Source organism: Colobus angolensis, unplaced genomic scaffold, assembly GCF_000951035.1.
Source record: "Colobus angolensis palliatus isolate OR3802 unplaced genomic scaffold, Cang.pa_1.0 Scaffold326, whole genome shotgun sequence".
NCBI classification, from domain to species: domain Eukaryota; kingdom Metazoa; phylum Chordata; class Mammalia; order Primates; family Cercopithecidae; genus Colobus; species Colobus angolensis.
The window spans coordinates 3,039,975-3,062,225 of NW_012116555.1; the positions used below are offsets into that span (position 1 = coordinate 3,039,975).

At 36.9% G+C, this 22,251-nt stretch overlaps 1 protein-coding gene across 2 annotated transcripts in view; it reads right to left on the reverse strand.

Annotated features, from left to right (window-relative positions):
- GRM8 (glutamate receptor, metabotropic 8) overlaps positions 1–22,251 on the reverse strand; it is an 830,459-nt gene that overhangs the window by 84,626 nt on the left and 723,582 nt on the right. For both annotated transcript variants that reach the window (XM_011951752.1, XM_011951754.1), the window contains exon 9: positions 14,722–15,657. In XM_011951752.1, the coding sequence (XP_011807142.1) occupies positions 14,722–15,657 (936 nt within the window). The remainder of the gene's footprint in view (positions 1–14,721; positions 15,658–22,251) is intronic.

Here is a 22,251-nt window from a genome sequence, read left to right on the forward strand (position 1 = left end):
ATCTCCCAGATTGTGGCTTATGTATTTTCATAAGAGGAAAAACATTTTGAATGACAAACAATAAATAATGATGAGTAGAATGTGCTACAGAAAAGTTAGGTAATGTTCAACTAGCAAAATCTGATATACTGAGAGGTGTCTGCTGTGAGCTATACTTTTATTTTTGTAAACAGAGAGCAAGAAATTTACAAATTAATGTAAAGTACTAAGTACTGAGCGTCTTTTTCCCCTTTCTGCCTAAGATAGCTCATAAAACTTAAACATATGGTATCAATACGTATCCCATAGGGCTATTTGGAAAAGTAATTCAGACTCTGGATCACACATTTGAATCATGCGATGTTGATGTGAATGCACTTGATTAAGGTTTATGAGACTAATAATCCACCTTAAGTACATTTATCTTCTAAAATGCTTCCTGCATTGATTTGCATCCCTCACTGAATATGCATAATAATCTTCATGTGCATTTGCTTAAAAATTAGGTCATGCCTCTGAGTAGCTGACCATTTCTTATGTAGCTGGTATATTTTTTCTAAAATAAGAGCATCTTAGAATTAAACAGACCCTTAGAGACTACCTAGTCAAGTTCTCATCTTACTTGAGGTAAGAGGACAAAGATTCAGAGAAGATAATTTCCTTAATCAGGGCCACAGAGATGTTAATGAGACAAGAATCTCAATTTCTTGGCTATCAGGCCAATCATTTCTTTTACTTTTAACTTTAAGTCACTTTTTGGAACACATTAACTCAGAATTGGCTTAAAATGTTTGTCCTTTTTTCTTTGCTTTTTATCAGTTTCAACAAAAACCTTGTACTTGTTGCAAGGCACTTTGATTGCAGGGCTGGCAAGAAGTGAGAGTTGGGAAGAATGCACAAGAATTATAATGATCTCTTCCTGAGGAATCACTGAATGGAAATACAACCATAGTTGCATAAATAACTGAAGAACAACACAGAACACAAATCTGGAAATGTAAAATAATGGACATCCAGATAGAGCACATATGTGTTCAGAATTTGTATTAATAGTTAGGGAAGATTTCATGGATTAGTTGATTTCATAAGAAAATTGGTTTCACTGAAATGAAGAGTGGTATAACAAAATGAAAGTGATATTAACAAAGACAAAGTTTGGAAAGTTTAGATTTGAGCTAATGATCAATAGGAATTAATTTTACTTTAAGAACCATTAATAGCACCATTGAGAGCACACATAGCAATTTTTACTGAGTAATTTTATAATTATCCCTTTAAGAAAGTCTCTTCTACAGAATTCAAGCTCCATGATGGCAGGCCACTTCTGCCTCAAACATTGCTGTTAGTATTCAGCAGAGTGATGGTGTTAAAACAATAATGGACTGATTGAGTAACTACAAAAGAAGTGGCAGTATATGGCCATATCACCCTGAATGTGCCTGATCTCATCTAAAAGAAGTGACAAACAAGAAGTATTGTGCAGTAACTTTATGGCAAAAATCTGGAAGTCACTTTCGAGTACAGTGATCAGTGTTTATGTAGCTGGCAAATTTTTTTCTGAAATAAGATCATCTTACAATTCAACAGGGTTCACCCTGTGAACTAGAGACTTGACCTTGGAAGTGAGAAGGAAAAAAATAGATCTAGGAGAAATTTCAAACAAACACTATAATTTGTTGATAGAGTCTAAACAGGGTAAAAAGAAGAGAAGTCGGTGCCAACTTCCAAGTCTGGATCTCTGAAAGACAGAGATAATGTTGATATGGAAAGGAGGAAATAAAATAGACACTGAGCATAACAGAAAAACATACAGTAGGTTTTAAGCCTGAGGCCTATGGACAAAGGGAGATTTGACCTTGGAAATGAGAAAGAAAAACATAGATCTAGGAGAAATTTCAAACAAACACTGTAATTTGTTGACAGAGTCTAAACAGGGGAAAAAAGAAGAGAAGTCTAAAAAGAAGTTTAACTTCTTTTCCCTAAACTTCTAAAAAGAAGTTTTTATTATTCTAAAAAGAAGTTTAGAGAAAAGAAAATGGTTTAAATATAAATAATATTACCTGGTTTTTGGCACAATGGGAGACATTCAATGAATAGTGACCATTTTAAATATGATAAATTTGGGGTTTTAGATAGCTTAATTTCACAACTTGGGTTTTGGATTGCTTTCCGATCCCAGTTTTGGATTGTTTCAGTTCACATTTTTGAACATGTAAAAGGGCAGAGATTAAGAAAGCAGTGAGGAAAGCATGAATGCAGCTTTTCTAGCAGGAGATATGTGAATGATGAGAACGTCAAGGGAATAGTGTCTGGGAGAAAGGCCAAAATCAGGGGCAACTTGAACAGAAGGAAGATGAGATAAAGAAGACAAAGGAACAAAACGATTCAAAGCAATGTGGTTTCCCAGAGTGCAGGGGAGGGGAAGATACAAAATGAGGACATATCATTAGCAATCACCAATTTATGCCTGCGCTATACATACAAAATATATAAAATAATAAGAGAGGTGGAAATAAGTAATTTGAGGGCCTTCTTTGGAGACATGTACATTATAATCCTATGGAAGGGACTGCCTCTACTCATTGTCAGTCTTCTTGCCATCTTCTACACATATTCTTCTTTTGCATTTCGAATGTAATTATTTTGTGCTTGTTATTGTCGGTTCTTAACAATAAATAGGCAGTATAACCAAGTGTTTGATAAATTGCTATTTGATTGGACATTTTAGCATGGGGAAAATGTTTTGTTGAAGAAAGGACAGCGCTGTAGTGATAAGCTGCCTGCTGATGTAAACACTTTAAGGGTTTATGACAGGCTCACAATCTACCAATACTATTTTCAATTCAATTCAATTTGAGTAGATGAGGATTTTGGAGAAAACAGTTGCCAGGAGAAACATATGACATTTAATCTTATCTGAGAACATGAAATCTTCTACAGAAGCTATAAGTACATATGTGTGTGCAATTTGAGTCTTAGTATATATTCAAAATGGTTATAGAGGAAGCTGTATTCTATAGGATTTAAGCCAACAGACAAAAGAAAATATATTTCTTGGTAGTTTTCCTAAGATACACTTGACATAACAAGTAACATAGAGAGTCTAAAATTCCAAGGTGAAAACATTCAACTGATTGTAATTTTTGAACTAATTTTATTTTCAAAATGGTAACCTTAATTCCTTTTTGAAAATCCCACAAAAACCTACAATTAGTGTGGATGCTATTTGATTGGTTTAAAACTAGTCCCTGTTAACAAGATTCAAAACACTGCCAAAATACAGAACCCTGCGGATTACCTTATGGACTCAATATATTACTTTAAAAAATGATTTTAAAGAAAAACAACAGAATAATTGAAAATTGACTAATTCTGATTTTATATGCAAGGCACTCAAAATTACACAAAACTGAGTTGTGGTAAAGAAAAAAAGATTTAGTGAATTTGGTCATGACCATGACAAGTAGCAAAAATAAAGATTACTCTAAAATTTGCCCAAGCACATTGGAATATAAAATCCACTTAACTTTCAAATTTATATTAATAAACTGGTGATTATATATTTAAATTTGATGCATCAATTTAAAAGTAAATTGGCTTTTATTTCTAAAGAGTGTGCCTTTTATTTCAACTATCAAAATTTGTTTCCACATTATTTAGCAGATTTGTTTACTCAAAATCATAATCTACCAGATATTCATGCTGTGAATCTTTACTTTTGCTTTTATCCACACAAATTGATTTTTATCCAATTTTCACTATTTTGAGCCCAAATATTCTTCTCCATAGTTGTCTAGATGCAGTCATTAGCCACTTAAAAAATAGTTTGCTCTTTTAGTCCAGACTAGAGGGAAAGTTATGGTTCTTCCTTCAAGTCCAATTGGGTAGAACCTTTGTAGCAGTCCCAAAGGAGGTTGCACATGACAAGCACAATTACATGCCATAAACTGCAAATATCTCGTTTTCCATTGTCTTCTGTTCCTAATTCAACTTGAAATGAGTCCTCTTCTTTCCACTTCCACTGCCACATGTCAAGCCACCAATATTTCTTGCCTGGATTTCCTCAACAAACTTGTTGTTTTATTTTTTCTTATCCATATCCCCTGCAATTCTTCAGACTTTCCACTGGCAGAGAAATTTCACAAAACATAATGGTACCGAGAACATATTCATGCTCAAAAAGATTAAATATACTCAAATCCCTAGCAAATGAAGTATCAACTTGGCTTAAATCCCTTCATAAAATGACTCCCAATTATCTGACTATCCTTATTTTATGGTAATCACATAATTTTTCACCCACACTGGAAAACACTTCTTCAATGGAAAAGGTGTGCTATTAACAAGGGAAAAAGGAATACATGGCATCCCAGTTCTCCTTATGGCTATCCTAAATTTAAAACAGGTTTTTGGTCACAGGTTTTACAAACAATACCAGACTTTCCCTTTTCTGAAAGTGTAAACCCACTGTTTCTATTGTCTAGAAGGCTGTTTGAATCTGTTTCTTTCCCTCTTTCAGGCCTTTTTAAATTTCCATTCCCTTCATGGAGACTTTCTTCGTCCGTTCACCATCCCTGGTCCCAAGACCTCATACTGTGAACTTCACCTCCATTATCTTACTCTGCCTTGATCAGTCACCTCTGCGCTTGGTATTATCCCCCTGACTTGACCCTTAAAAATATGATGACTTCTTACTCATTTTTGCATTTTTCTGAATACCAAACAAAGGTTTTTGCATAAAGCAAACATTTAATAAATATTTTTGATGAAATGCTATCACCAGCTATAAGCTAACACTTAAATTGTGGCCATTGAAAAGTATTTATTTAGCAATTATATTAAACCTAAAGAAGAGGACATTCAAAAGCAATTTGTGTCAACCAAAGATTTTGAATCATTTTACAAATTCAAAATCATTCATCCATTTCTGCATCTAAAAGATTTTTCTTTAAAAATTTATTGTATATCAAAAGCCCCTAATATGAAAATATACCTTTATGTTGCCTTGGAAAAGTTTTTCTTGAGACTTGCACTTAAATTATTCTGTATGCAATGATTTATACTTGAATAATCTTCCATCTCCTGATCCCATTCTATAGAATTAATGAGTTTGAATGTTTTTTGTTTTGTTTTGTTTTTCCTGTTGTGTAAAGAATGCACTCATATCTCTTGAGTTACCAATTTTAGATTGTATCTATTGCCTACTCATAGAGAAAGACAAGTGATTTAGTGTTTGCACAAGTCCCCTCTCTATTGTCCCTTTTCACAGACCTCTCAATTTTTTTTTTTTTAAACAGAGTCTCACTCTGTCACCCAGGCTGGAGTGCAGTGGGCACAATCTCAGCTCACTGCAGCCTCCGTCTCCCAGGTTCAAGTGATTCTCCTGCCTCAGGCTTCAGAGTAGGTGCGATTACAGGCACCTGCCACCATGCCAGGCTAATTTTTGTATTTTTAGTAGAGATAGGGTATCGCCAGTTTGGCCAGGCTGGTCTAGAACTCCTGGCCTCAGCGATCTGCCTGCCTCAGCCTCCCAAAGTGCTGGGATTACAGGCATGAGCCACCATGCCTGGCCAGATCCCTCCATTTTTTAAAGTTATATTACTATTTTTAATTTACAGAGTTTGTATAATATTTACAATACTCACATTAGATAATATTTGTTTGTATATTTACATTACTTTGTATAATATTTACATTACTCACATTAGTAGATAAATTAATACTTCTTTATTTTGTTTTTAGATTTCTTCTAACAATATAATACCAATTCAAAAAGCAATTACTATATTATAGCTACTAAATATTATTCCGTTCAGATTCACTTAAGTAGCATAACTGGACTTTCAGAAAAGGAGTAAGCATAATTATTAAAATCCTGGCTTTTAAAGGATTATGGATATATATGAATATATAGAGGATATATTAACCACCAGGATCTAGTATATCCTTTCTCAAGTTAAAAAAAAATCCTTCTAAATCGTATGTGATTGTCACTGCCTTACTGTCTCATATCTGACATGCCTTTTTTTGTTTTGTTGTGTTAAACCTAGGATAATTCATATGTAGATATGTAGGCACCAGATTTTCTGGGCCATTTACATTTTTAGCCTAATATTGATTGATAGTTTGGTTGGCTATACAATTTTAAGTTTAAAACACTTTTCCCTCAAGAAAGACTTTGCTCAATTCTGTTTAGATTTCAAGGAGGCACATGAGATATGATGTTCATTCTTTGTAGGTATCTTTTCTTCCCTTCTAAAAGCTCCTGGAATTTTCTGTCAATTAGTGAAAATTTACTAAGATGTTTGACCCTTTCCATTTTTTCAATTTTAAGAATTTTCTTTCTTCGGTTGTGAAACCTTCCTTCTGTCTTGTTTTTGTATTTAGATTACGTCCATTCTTTGTCTCTGCTTCCTCTTCTAGGACTTTTATTAGATATATATTGGGATCTTGCATTTACGCTCAACATGTCTTAACTTTTCCTCATATTTTCCTTTTTTTTCACTTTTCTTTCTGGTTCTGACTTTTGTTTTGCCCTCTAAATCTCTGCTCTGGTTCTATGTTTCAGCACATCTGTTCAGCTCTTTATTTTCACGTTCATAATTTTAATTTCCAGGATAATATTCTTATTCCCTGACTGATACTTTCCATAGCCACTTGCATGTGTGTGTATGGGTATGTGTTCCATATTTTCTTGATTCACTCTTAAAATGCTAGTTAAAACTGCGTTTTTTAAAAAACATTTTCTTATATTTCCTGAATTACCTGTGGGGTTGTTTTTTTTTTTCAGTCAGTTAATGTTGTTTTATTTGTTTCTTTTTTAGTCTTTTAAAATTCTGCTCTGGGTTTTCTGCAGTTATCCTGCCATCCTTAGCTGTTGATGTAGAATTATAATAGGAGGACCAGGCTGCATGACAAAGATTACTGGTGGGGTCTGTTTTCTTTGTTTGAGAGGGCTGACTATGAACTTGTGAGTTTAGTGATTATTTTACCTGGCTCACTTCTCTTAAAGATGCATGGATATTGGCAAGCGAGCATCCTGGAACTTACTGCAGGAGAAACCTGTTCTAAGAGTTGAGAAACTTATATTCTTATCCTAGGTAGGACTGTATTTCCTATTCCCCCGGTCATATCTGAAATAAAATCACTTCTAATTCTGCCCTTTCTCTTTCAGTGCCTTATATATACAGAAGTCCTCTGTCCTCACATAATTCCCATTCTTTAGAGTTCTTTAACATGCACTCTTTCTACATTAAGGTTGGAACAGAAAGGGGAAGTAAGGAGGGGCCCAACTGGTCCAGATCTCCTGAAATGCAGTTCTTTAAATATTTCCCTGATGTCACTCTGATGTCTGGTTCAGGCCTTTATGTTGACTTTAGGTTTGGAAATTATTTGGGACTTTTATAGTAAGAACCACTTATGCATCTTGAGTTGTGCTTCCCCTCTTTGAATTTCTCCATAAATCAGACCCAACTGGCTTTTATTTTTCAAGACTTTCTCAGTTTTACCAAATGTTGGTTCTAACAATATAATGGCTTCCTCTCATTCTCTCTCCTTCTCTTTCTCCCTTCCTCTTAGTCTTCTTTCTTTTTTTAAATCTCATTATTTTTATCATTTGTTACCTTAGATGGAGGACATACAAGTATCTTTGTGCCAGCCATTATCTTGAACCAGAAACCAGATTAAATTTCTTTTTATATATTTCTTTTAATTATTGAAATAAATCTGTTTCGAATTTATTTTAGATAGCCCAGAATACATATTAATATTTGGTTAAATATTTTTTCTACACTTTAAGGTAGGTGGTACTAACCCATATGATACCACATTTAGATTTTTCTTTTACATTTCCCAACATAAATATATATATATATATATATATATATATATATGTGGTTACAGCCAAAAGGAACTGTTTGCTTGCAATCTGTTCTTCCTGGCACCCTGTATGTTCCATGAGATACAAGCATCTACTGAAGAATAGAAAATGTCCTACAAAATCATAAGTAAATCAGTCAGTACATTCTGCATTATCAACAGTCCTGGGTGTCATTAAGATTCTGTCTGTATAGAAAAGATTAGGTTTGTGTATATGATATTCTCCTAAAGCATTTTAACATAAAGTCATGGTCACTATGACTCTGAAAATATTTACATTTCAGTCTTAATCAAATCTAGTACCTCAGGATTTTTCAATCATATTCAGAAAGCTGAACCATTTCAATGTATTAGCTCTAGCTATAAGTTCCCAGGCTGAGTATCTAATGGTCTAGTTGCATAAATTGTTGTAACTGGGAGGAGAATTCAAACTCTTTGTGAACTCAATTTCAATTGAAAACTGAGTGTAAAAATACCACAATGCCACAAATAATCAACACTTAAATTAAGTAATCTTCAGCCCCACAGCTTCCTCAGAACCCCCAAAAGTAGGAGGTGTAATCTAAAAAGATTCATTGAGCAAATATTTCTTTGTGCTATGAAGTAAGATGGCTTCCCTCAAAAGAATTCCTTTAAATGTTAAAGTTGGTAATTTTCTGCAGGAATAATATGTAGCACAATCCGAAAAAAAAATGAAAACCAAAACTTATATAAGGCAGCATTCCCTAGGAGAGCTACTTGGCAGTCCTGCCTGCATGTGCACTACATGAGAATTCCATGTTTCCTCTGAATCTTCACAAGCATATCATTTAAACTAAGAGCATAAATGAGGCCACATACACACTTTCTTTTCCAATTTTTTGAAAATTTACTTCCCCCTTCCAGAGCAGATTGCAACAGTCTCATATAATTGCTCTTGTCCACAAAAAATCGACCACAATACATTAAACAGTTCCGTAAGGTGGCACAGCTCAAAGAGATCTGCTTCAAATGACTGTGAACTGACAAGGAAATAAAATGGTATATAGTTGGCTGGGTGCAGTGGCTCAAGCCTGTAATCCCAGCACTTTGGGAGACCGAGGCGGGTGGATCACTTGAGGTCAGGAGTTCAAGACCAGCCTGGCCAACATGGTGAAACCCATCTCTACTAAAAATACAAATTTAGCTGGGTGTGGTGGTGCATACCTGTAATCCTAGCTACTTGAGAGGCTGAGGCAAGAGAATTGCTTGAACCTAGGAGGCAGAGTTTGCAGTGAACCAAGATGGCGCCACTGTACTCCAGCCTGGGCAACAGAGGAGACTTCATCTCAAAAAAAAAAAGGGGGGGGGGGGGGGGAAGAAAATGGTATATAGTTTACCAACAGGTAGCCTAAGATAGTTATATGCAATATTTAATTATTACAAACATACAATGTGGATACTGATAATCATTTCTACTGCCCTCCTCTAAGGAAATGGAGAAATGTCAGGAGACAAAATGCAGCTAAAAATTTTCCTCTGGTTTGACCTATTCTGCAAATCTCTTCCATCATTGTCCAGGTTATTGACACTCTTTCCGCAGGATTTTCAGGCTGTTATTTTCTCATCTGGACTATTCCTCAGAGCAGGAATTTTATTACCGATCTCCGAACTACCTCTCAAAACTTTTATTAGAGTTATCCACATTTCAAATTGTAATACAAAGATTTCAGCAACTGCTCTCTGATGATATTTTTTTTTCTTCCAGTATTGTCTGCTAAATATTTGAAGGCAGGTACACAATGCCTCAGGAACAACTCTGTCCTGTCTCCAAATGCTCCAGATTCTTCTCTGCCTCACAGCCCTCTTTAACTGCTGTAATCTGTAAGATCTACTCTTCGGGCAAGGCTCTATGTTTAAGAAAATACTTTCAGCCTGGGTGCACTGGCTCATGCGTATAATCCCAGCATTTTGGGAGGCTGAGATGGGCGGATCATGAGGTCAAGAGATCGAGATCATCCTGGCCAACATAGTGAAACTCCATCTCTACTAAAAATACAAAAATTAGCTGGGAGGGATGGCGTGTGCCTATAGTCCCAGTTACTTTGGAGGCTGAGGCAGGAGAATCACTTGAACCTGGGAGGCAGAGGTTGCAATGAGCCAAGATAGCACCCCTATACTCCAGCCTGGGTGACAGAGTGAGACTCTGTCTCAAAAAAAAAAAAAAAAAGAAGTAAGAAAACACTTTCAGTTCAGTTGGGAGTCTGCTCAGATATGATCTACCTGGCAGAAGAAATTGAGACAATTACTTCGGTAAATCAAATCACATCCTCCTACTCTATTCATTTGAATATATTCAGTCATTAAACAAACATTTTTTAAAGACCCTATTACAGACTCAATATTATGCTGAGTGTTGAAGATAAAATGGTGAACAAAAATCAAATAAAGTCCTTGCCCTCATGGGTAATGGTCTAATGATAATGATAGCCAACATTTATTCACTGCCTATTATGTGCATGAAACACTTTTCATGACTCCTGTCATGTAACTTGCAGCAAAACAAATATGAGGTATCTATTAGTACAAAAAACACACCATACAGAGACAAAAGAAGTTGTGTGTGTGTGTGTGTGTGTTTCTTTTAAATAATCGACCCTCATCCTGCTTTTCCCCAGAATATATGAACTCAAGTTTTCTCTAGCTCGAGAACAGGGCTGGGTGCGATGGCAGGGGGTTGCTTTACGTTGCTTTGTATTGGAATTTGTATTATCCAGGGGGAACTCATTACCACCTATAGATACATAGGCACTTGCCTATGTTTTCTCGGCGATTTAGTAGACACAGAATTTGAACCCAAGATTTCATGTTCAGGAGCTTATGCTCTTTCCTGCTCCACTGGCCCACCTGTGTAGCCCTACACTCTTCTGCCCCTAAAGTAGATAAATACAGAAAAAGAACAAGAGGGGTGATATGGCAAAAGTATCTCAATAGTTGCATCAATTCTCCTTTGCTTTGTGAATTATGGATGAAACAAAGGACAACTATAATAATTCTTTCTTGCTCTTCTCTTTAAACATGTAGTAGCCCTATGTGAGAATAAGTGATAATGACAAATTTTTAGAAAAAAATATACACGACCCATTATTAAATGGGAAATCATTTTTTTCAGAAAAAAATTGTTATAATGAAGTTTACAGTAAGATACATACAGAAGATTCCCATTGTGCTGTAGTCTAACTTAAATCACAAATATGCCTTTATATTATTACATCATTAATATTAACTCATTGAATAGGCATTATTGAGAATGGACTATAAGAAGAGCTGTATGTTAAGAGACATACTCATTCAGACACTGCTTATTGTCCACAGATTGAGAACGATGACTTTTAAAAGTGAGAAGAGGAAATAAAGGCACAGGAGTGAGTAGAGGGAGGAGTCTAAGGTGACACCCAGGTTTCTGACTTAAGCTGCTATGCGTCCTGAGGCCACTGGAAGAAAAGCTGGTTTGAGATTTATTGGAGGTTTTTTCATTTCTTTTCTCTTCTTTTCTTTTCTTTTCTTTTCTTGCCTTTTTGAGTTTTATTTTCTTTTCCACTTTGAGGGTGTTTTGTTTTGTTTCCATCGGATGCTCTAGATGACGCACAGTGCTCACTGGAGGTTGACAGTGTCGTAACCCTTGTCTGATTATCTCGATTTTACGAGCCCAATTAAGGATGATAAAATATGTGTTTTAGAGATTTCTGCCATCCTTACGGCCCCTTACCATCCCTAAGGATACTCCTCCTGACTATTAAGTCAATTACATTTTAATTTTTTTCTCTTCTCAGTACAATTACATGAGTTTGTGTTATTGTATGGCTATGCCTCAGTGGTCTGCCCTTCCTTCACACCACTTTTTTATAGGGAAACAAAAGGTGTCTTTATACCATAATTTAGTTGAATTCAGCAGTACTTACAAATGATGTTATTAAAATCTATTGGGCAAAATGATTCATCTTGATTTCAAAAACAGAAGACAAAGGAATGTGGGGAAGTTAAATGATATATCATTGAATAAAGACACTTCAGAAAGCTGTCTGTCTTCATAATTGCTACAAGTGTCCCTTTATAACTTGATTTTACCCAAACATTTCCCAAAACATCTGTCTAAACTTTTCAACTAAGTTGTTATTCCTGCTTCTTGTAATTTCAGAGAGACCAGTATGGTTCGATGCATTCTCTGACGTTATACTGAGAAGAAACAATTAAATGCATACTGGAAGACATTTTGCTCTTCAGCAAGTTGTAAATTCGGTGTCACCAATGCACAGTCACAGAATGCACAGTTCTATTGTTTGCTTTCTCATCACAGATCTGACCCCTCACCATCTTCTCCTGCCCTTGAGCCTGATCCTTTTCTGACTTTGAGCCTGGCACCTTGCTGGTGCTGGCAGGCATCAGGAAGGCATGGGCTAGGAGCCAGACTGAGCCTTGCAAAGGAGGCTCAGAGAAGCCGACTGACATGGGCTCAATAATTAGCTCAGTGACGGACACAATGCTCAATAAGGAGCTGCTGGGTTAATGGATGTGTGCACTGGCTAGCTGTAGTAAACACTTCAAGCTGATAACATGGGGCTGATTGTCTGAACAATACAAATGAATATGGAGGACTGACCAGCTCTTTGGCCCTCCAAGGTCAACACAACATATTTAAAGCCTTCTTGTAGAGATATACAAGTTTTGTTCATTTTTAATATTCATGTCAATAATTTATGCAATGTGAAAACATAACCATTCTCAAGCAGTTTTTCTTTTTTTTGGTAGAGACCAGGTCTCACTCTGCTGCCCAGCCTGTAGTGCAGTGGCATGATCCTAGCTCACTATAGCCTTGAACTCCTGGGCTCAAGCAATCCCTGCTGCCTCAGCCTCCTGAATAGCTAGGACTGCAGGTGCACGACACCATACTTGGCTAATTTTTTATTTCTATTATTGTAGAGATAGGGTCTTGCTATGTTGTCTAGACTTGTCAATAATTTTATGTATTGTCTTGAATAATAAAAGAAACTTGGACAGAGAATAGCAGGTAGCAAATTTTCAGATGTAGATTTAGGGTAACACATAATTTTATAATACGAAGTACCTCAGTACCAAAATCTTCGTTATTTATAATGTGATAGCCCTTGATGTAGAGCTAATCTGAATTTGACATTTCCGTGACTAAATAATTTGTGGACTCTAAAATATTCTCAAAGTTCCTAGAGTTAGCATTTCTTAATTGATTTCTTTAGTCTTTTTTATATTCAACTATATTATACATACAAAATGAATCCATTACCATATTTTATAATCTGTCTTTCAGAGTGCTTCTTAGATTTAGTTTGATTTAAGAAAGCTAAGAAAGAAAAAGGAATTTTGCTAGCCACACTCAATCATGTCTGCATAGGCATAGCTATATAGACACCCATAAAATTACACATAACCCCCAGGTTTTCAAGTGAATGAACAACTCCACAGTCTCAGCAACACAGGGCAACCTCCACCCTCTGGCATATTCATGTGTCCATTTCACTGTGAAATTCTTATCATCTTCATCACTGCTCCTCAGGGGGCATCTACAACTCTGCAGCGTTACTGTTCTGAGAGAAAATGGTTATTTTAAATTTTTCCTTCAAAAAACGTATTTAATAGAATCACAAGTTTATTCTCCCCAGCAGCAAGTTTGCTGAAGTACATTATTTGTCCAAAAATAGTTGAAGGCCACATTGATTGAGGAAGGGATGAATACTCATACTAATGAGCTTTCTGTCCCCTTGTTGTGGAAATTTTCTGTGAATTTGCTGGGATTTTCTGCTGGGTCATGCAGAACCTCCTTGGAATGCTGTAGCCTGGGGAATGTAATTATCCCAGGATGTTTCATTTTTCTCACAATCTCTGGTGGCACAGGATGGAACAATCAAGTCCTCACTCTGAAAGAACTCTCTCACATGCCCATCAGGGCAGAAGGGCTATCATTACAGAAAGACAGCATTCTCCTGTTTTTCAAGCTGGTTTATCTCCATCCCACTACCCAAATCATGGAATTCAGAGTTCACCTTAGTTCTCTGCTTTTCTGTACATAGAACTATAACATCCAACTCAGCAAACACTCCCTTCCTATACAGATATTCTTTACCAGCAGTATTTTATGTGGAAAGCATTAACAAGAGATTAGTGACAAAAGAAATTACGTTGGGGGAGTCCATTGATCTTTGCCTTCTAAAATTTATAAGCTGCTTTATATAATTGTCCATGGTTGCTTTTTTTACCCTCATCATCAACTTCCACATATGAAAAAGTAACAAGAATGGGGACTGAGAAGAAATAGTAAGATGGTTCAGACTGAACAAAGCTGTTCAGTGTTTGCATGTGTGTGTGATTATTTCGCTATAAACTCTGATTCCATGGCTAAAATCATCATAATTACCAAGCAATGGCTTTATCCTAGAGTTACATTAGAACAGAAAAGAAGGCATTTGTCATGCAGTGGCATATCTCAGGGACAGCTCACCCCTGTGAATCGTGTCTGCCCTTTCTTCCTCCCTCTTTTAATTAACATTTGGAAAAGAACAGTGATGCTGGCAGATAGCAGAGCTGAGAAGGAAGACTCAGAAAGTGATGTGAGCTCTGTCAATCTTCAACCTTGCCAAGGAGGACACATTAAAGTGTTTTTCATGGAAAATCAGGCTTTGTCAACACAAATTCAAAGCAATGTGACCTTGATGGATGGATATATATATATATATATACACACACACACTAAGAATAGCACAGACTGAAGCATCTTGAGAGAATATAAGTGAACCAAATAAAAGGAGGAAAAGCATCCTAAAAGAAGATGTTCAATCCAGGAAAAAGTTGTCAAATGTATTTTCTGCCACTTACCTTTTCTGCTGACTGGGCTGTACCAAAAAAGATGGGGATGAAAGCTAACCAAATGATACAGGTGGTATACATGGTAAATCCAATAGGTTTGGCTTCGTTGAAAGTCTCTGGGACACCTCTCGTTTTAATGGCATAAACAGTACAAGTGACCATCAAGAGGATACTGTATCCAAGTGAACAAATGAGTGAGAGATCAGAAATGTCACATTTGAGCACTCCCCTGGCCTTCTCTGGATCTAGTGTCCGCTGCTCTCCATAGTCAATGATGATGTGGGGGGGATCCACAACAAACCAAACAAACACTCCAAGGAGCTGGACGGAGATGAGGCTGAAGGTGATCACCAGCTGAGATGCTGGACTAATAAACTTGGGCGCTGTGACAGATTTCTTCCCCTGCTCAAATATTCGATGGATACGGTTTGTTTTGGTCAGAAGGGCTGCATAGCTGAAACACATGCCAAGTCCTAGGAAGATTCGTCGGAAGGAGCATATGATTGTATCCGGTGCTGCAATCATTAAAAAGGTGATTGAATAACAGAGAAAAATCCCTGTTAGGAGCACGTAACTAAGTTCACGTCCTGAAGCCCTCACGATAGGTGTGTCATTATAGCGGACAAAGGTCACGATCACAAAGGTGGTGGCAATGATTCCCAATATTGCAACAAACACAGGCACCACAGCCCAGGGAGAATGCCACTCCAATTTGATGATGGGGATAAGCTGGCAGCCTGTGCGGTTGATGTTGGGTCTCTGATCCAGAGGGCAAAGTTCACAAGACAGCTCATCTACCTGGTAGTTGTAACCTTCACAGCGTTCACAGTGCCAGCAGCAAGGGACCCCTTTCACCGTTTTCTTCCTCTCCCCCGGCTTACATGGCAGGCTGCAGACAGACGCCGGGTGAGTATGTTCTCTATGAGCCCACTGCATGTGTTCCACCTGTGGGTATAAAAAATTAATGAGCCTTCCATTTTTCCCCCATTTATAATATCCGAATCCTAGCCACGGGTTTGTAATAAATCACAGAATGCTGACAGTACAAACACAGTTTACCATAATAAAAGCCTAGTTTTTTCCCCTGATATTGACTTTATGAAAGTGTTAAGAGACTGGATCCAACATATCATTCACCTCATCAACTTGATGAGTGTCATTAGTTTCCATTTACCTCCTCAATGCTGACCAATGTCACATCTGGAGAAAGATTTATTGGTCAAAACAGTTATAAAACTAAAAAAATAAAATACAAAAATGAATAAGCCCCATAGAAAGATGCTTTAGAGTTAATCACAAATATAAATGGCAGAATCCCTGAAACACTGGGTTAGGATATAAACATATATAAAAGATGATCCCTGTCTTTCTACCATACATAGAGAAATTCAAATCACACTGCATCAATTTTGAAAGGAAATGGCAAAATGAGTTACTTTAATCTCTGACTTTCCTCATGTGTTCATGCTGATAACTATATTAATGTGTTGTGCCCCTGTTTAGGCTTGAAATATCCTTTTTTTCTTAGTCTTCCATTTCCATGTTGTTCAAAACAGCATGCTGAATGAGATAAGTTGATGGCAATGTTTTTTTACTGAACGAAAGTGGCCCTATGGTGATTTAAAGCAGGGAAATTAGTACAAATGAGGTTTTCCTTACTTTGCTCAGTATCTGCCTCAGGGCCTTAAAATCCAACCTTATGCTTTCAGGTTAAATCATAGAATAACTATTGAAATACAAGCAGTTCATGAAAGAGACAGTGCCAGTCATTGATCTCTTACCTTGAATTTGTTTTTCTTTTTTTTTTTTTTGAGACGTAGTCTCAGTCTGTTGCCCGGGCTGGAGTGCAGTGGCCGGATCTCAGCTCACTGCAAGCTCCGCCTCCCGGATTCCCGCCATTCTCCTGCCTCAGCCTCCGGGGTAGCTGGGACTACAGGCGCCCGCCACCTCGCCCGGCTAGTTTTTTGTGTTTTTTAGTAGAGACGGGGTTTCACCTTCTTAGCCAGGATAGTCTCGATCTCCTGACCTCGTGATCCACCCGTCTCAGCCTCCCAAAGTGCTGGGACTACAGGCTTGAGCCACCGCACCCGGCCGAATTTGTTTTTCTTATTAGACATACAGTAATTTTAGCAGAATGCTAACAGGACAAAACTGAAAATTATGGATGACAGAAGACCACTTACTGTGAAAAGCAGCTACTATAAAAGGTAAGCTCTATGAAATGAGTAATCTTTTCACTGGTGTGAACAAACAGTGACTGGCATGCAATTTGCCCTCAGTAGATATTTGTTGAATTCATGAGGGAGAAAGGATAGGAAAGGCACCACAGCAGAGCCCTGAGGAATAAGGATACAGCTTAGAAGTACTGGGATTTGGAAATAGAGGGTGCTGAAGAGGCATAGAAAAGGGAGATGAAGGAATGTTTCAGAAAAAAAGAACAACTTATTTTCATAAGTTCACCTTTACTGATAATCCAAAATAACTACTATGCTCTGTGGTAGTCTACTCCACCATGGCCCCCAGTAAGCTCACCTCTGAAAATTCACGTACTCCTGTGGCCCGCTCCCACTTTGAATAGGGCTAGTCTGGGTAAACAATAGTATATTCCAGAAATGATGGTATGTCTCTTCTGAGGCCAGGTCATAAAAGGCATTTTGGTTTCAGCCTTGCCTCTGCTGGATAATTCACTTGAGCGGAAGCACTCCAGTGTCACTGATGCAGGACAGACGAGCCCCAAAGTGGGACCAAGCCTGCCAGAATTCTTGGCTTCACCCAGGAAAGAATTCAAGGGCAAGCTGATGGCGGTTAGAAGAAAACAGCTTTACTGAAGCAGCAGTGTTACAGTACCAGGCAGTGTTACAGCTCCATGACTGTTCCTGCAGAGTTACCCTACAGGCAGAGAGCAACAGCTCAGGGCAGTTTTGCAGATTATGCAGTTCTGGGGATTATGCAGAAATTTCTAGCAAAAGGGTAATAACTACTGGGTTGCAGGTCATTGCCATAGAAAGAGGCTGTAACTGCCATGGCAATGGTGGACGTGTCTTATGGGAAGCTGCTTCTGTCCTGTCCCTGTTTTAATCAGTCCTCAGATTGATCTAGTGTCCACCGCCAGAGCCAACTCCCTCCTACCTCATCATCAATACTCTTAGCAGCCCTGTGGAAAGAATGGAGGCCTCCTGCCCGCAGCAAGCACCAACTTCCCATGCGTGTGAAGGAGATACCCAGAAAGTCATCGTCTGGCTCCAGTCAAGCCTTCAGGTGACATCTGAATGACATCTTGAATACAACCTCATGAGAGACCCTGAGCCAAGAAAACCCAGCTAGCCTGTTCCTGAATTTCTGATCTACAGAAATATTGTGAGATGAGGTTTATTGTTTTAAACTGCTACATTTTGGAGTTATTTGTTCTGCAACAATAGAAAATGAATGCAGCACAAATTAAACTTAGCTACTTGGTGGCCACTTTCATTTTAATATCAGTGTAGTTATCTATGGAGAAGGCACACCCAGGGACAGCTACTGTATACTTCCAAAACAGCCCCAGCCCCAAGTAAAGCTTTAGCAATATTCCTTCCTCATTCTTTTTTTTTTTTTTTTTTCTTTTTTTTTTGAGACGGAGTCTTGCTGTATCGCCCAGGCTGGAGGGCAGTGGCGGGATCTCAGCTCACTGCAAGCACCGCCTCCCAGGTTTACGCCATTCTCCTGCCTCAGCCTCCCGACTAGCTGGGACTACAGGCGCCCGCCACCTCGCCCGGCTAGTTTTTTGTATTTTTTAGTAGAGACGGGGTTTCACGGTGTTAGCCAGGATGGTCTTGATCTCCTGACCTCGTGATCCACCCGTCTCGGCCTCCCAAAGTGCTGGGATTACAGGCTTGAGCCTCCCGCCCGGCCTCCTTCCTCATTCTTATGGTGGTTTACTCTTTGACAATCAGGTGACTGAAATTGTTCTCATGAACGATTACTTAAGAATGCTTTCCTTTCTTGAATCTGGGGTGAATCGTTGAGGCCAGAGAACTGTAGTCTCCAAGCTCAATACTTCTAAAGGGCTGTCGAATCTCCTCAAGGTGGAGTAGAGACTTCGTGTCTTTAATTTCAGACATCCTCCCTTGAGAAAGTAGATGCTACTTCATCAGGGCATTTGAGACTATTAGATCTATCCTGTCAGCTTACCACAAAAGAAATGTAATCTACTATAACCCTCTAGTTTCTTATTAGGTTTTAATAACTTAAAAATATTATATTTTATTTACTTATAAGATTGCAGGAAGAAAGAAAGGTAAATGGAAGCACACAGTGATTTCTTTTAAAAAACACTGAGAAAAAAATGAAATGCTCTACTGGGTGCTTCGGTAATTAACTTTATGCCCTAATGGACTCTTATAAGATAAGAAAATACATTTTTGAAGGATGTATGTAAAAGCTAATTACTGTAGAAACAAAATTGCATTTTGTTGGGAACCTCCATAGATTTACAATGTTCCTGCTCAAAAAACCAACCAAACAAAACAACAACAACAACAACAAACAGAAAAATATGTTGGAAACATTAAACGTCAAGAAACCTTAAAGGTCAGTGTCTCTAACCATGTGTCGGAAGCTTTAATTTTCAATAGGTATTATTTCTCAGAAGAACATGAGACGTGTTAAAAAAGAAATATACCTATACCAGGTAAGTCTCATTACATAGGATAAGTATGTATCATTGTAAGCTAAATGTGAAATTTTCCTTGATAAATTTTAATGTTTTGAACCAGTGAAAAAACATTTTTCATAAATGAAAAATAAAGTTATAAGACTATGAAAAATACCACAATTTTTAACAGCTATGAATTTTCTTTAAGTAAAAGAAAATTAAGCAATACATGTGATATTTTTATTATAAAGGAGATGGTAATGTTATAGTTTACAGGTTATGTTTTAAGAAATATGTTAAATATACATCCTAAATATACATGACTTCATTTTCATCAAGGAATCTATTTATGCTAAACTATACTATAAATTGATTTCATAGCTAACGTCTGCAAACCAACTAGTATCCACTTCAAGAAAGGACAAATAACAAATGCTTGAACAAGGATCTTATAAATACAGTAATATTTGACACTAACAACTTATTTTACATACTTGCTAAATAATAATTAAAACCAACACTATTTGAAAGTAAATGAAAACTGCCTAATTTCCACAACTGTTACAAAGCATAAACAAAGATTATTCAACCTTTGTTTATTGCTATATTAACAAATTATACCATCTTTCATTATAAGTATAAAGAGATGCCTTCACTATATATTTTTAAAATTTGCCTTCCTCACCTTTGGTATTATTCTGTTATTAAGACGTTTTCAGTCTAAAATACATGGTATAACAAATGGAGGATAGTTATATAGATAGATCTTCCAGGGACGAAACAATGGCCTATTCTTATCTTGACAATGTTTACCAATAGTGATTCATTCAACAGGTTTCAATCCAGTGCATTTCAGAAAATGTAAGTCATCAGCTGGTTTCTGCTGTCAAATCCTGATATTATTGCAGAAAAGTACACAAACAATCATGAAACCAAGTTTCCAGGTGAGTGTGCTTGCATTTTTAAATTTTCTATTTTTTCATAAAAGGCAGTTAAGAGTACTGTTTCATAAACTCTTTAAAAAGAATATAATTTTCTTCTGTATAGTTTTAAAATGGAATAATTTTCTTCTGTATAGTTTTAATGACTCCTGAAGAAAGGATTACAAGAATGTTGAACAATTAAAAGCCCCGTTACAATTAATAATTTTCAGTATTCATTACAGAACTCTCAATCTAATATCTCTAATACAATGTTTTTCCGAAATATCAAGTGATATCTTTGTTAATGTGCTTACCATATACAGGATGTGAGAAAATTTTAAATACAATGTTTACAGATAACTGATACTTAGTCATACCATTTTTTTTTTTTTTTTTTTTTGAGACGGAGTCTCGCTCTGTCGCCTGGGCTGGAGTGCAGTGGCCGGATCTCAGCTCACTGCAAGCTCCGCTTCCGGGTTTACGCCATTCTCCTGCCTCAGCCTCCTGAGTAGCTGGGATTACAGGCGCCGCCACCTCGCCCGGCTAGTTTTTTGTATTTTTTAGTAGAGACGGGGTTTCACCGTGTTAGCCAGGATGGTCTCGATCTCCTGACCTCGTGATCCACCCGTCTCAGCCTCCCAAAGTGCTGGAATTACGGGCTTGAGCCACCGCGCCCGGCAGTCATACCATTCTTAACACGTTTCCTCTTGCTCTATATACGTAAGTATAGTGTTAATAATTATTTTGTTGACTAGTTTGACACCCTGATATTCAAACATATCTGACTTATGTAATGGAGGATTGCATGTGCAAATACTTCCAGAGACACTAATGATTATTTTTACACCATTACTCATTAAATTTCATGTAATCAATAGGCTTTATAAATGTATACAATTTGCATGTGTACTTAAAATTTCAAAATTTAGTATTGTATTTTGCATATCACATGATTCACACACGAATGAGTAAATGTGACACAGTTAATTTGATAACAGAATATAAAATTATATAATTATATGTATTATATATATGTATTTGTGTGTGTATATATATATATTCCTTAATATTCTGTACTTCCTTAGAGTCATGTACAGCTTTAAGTGACCACAAAGAAAACAATATTTTTCTCTTCTTCAAAGTTGCCCATGTCCTTTCAAAAATTTAATAAGCTTGAGATGATCCCCAGGCTGAAATTCTGTTTTTCTGTGATGTTCCAGATCTATATAACCCTTAAAAGTGCAAAGACTTCTCCTATTTTAAAGACATTTAAATAAAATTAAGAAAAAAAGTCATTTACATTAACATTGAAAATAAAATACCTAGGGATAAACTTAGTAAAAGAAGCGCAAGACTTATCCAGGAAAAACTACAAAACATCATTGAAAAAGGTGAAAAAGAAGTATAAATAGGTGAAAAAAATCCTATGTTTATGAATCAGATGATTTACTACTGCTAAGATAGCGATACTTCCCACATTGATCTGCATACATATTCAACACAATCCCAATCAAAATCTCAGCTGGCTCCTTCATTGAAATTGATAATCTGATCCTAAAATTTATATGGAAATATAAGGAACCTAGAATAGCCAACATTTTGAAAGCAAAGAACAAAGACGGAGTATTCACATTTCCTGATTTTAAAACTTACTACAAAGGATGTAATAATCAAGACAACATAGTACAGGCATAATAATAAACAAATTAGTGGCATAGACTAGAGAGTCCAGAAATAAATACCTACCCGTATGCAAAATAATGAAGTTAGACACCTACCTCATACTGTATACAAAACTTAACTGAAAAAGTATCCAAGACACATGCAACAACTAAAACTTAAAAACTCTTAGAAGAAAACAGGAGTAGATTGCAAAAATTTTCTCCCATTCTGTAGGTCGCCTGTTCACTCTGATGGTAGTTTCTTTTGCTGTGCAGAAGCTCTTTAGTTTAATTAGATCCCATTTGTCAATTTTGGCTTTTG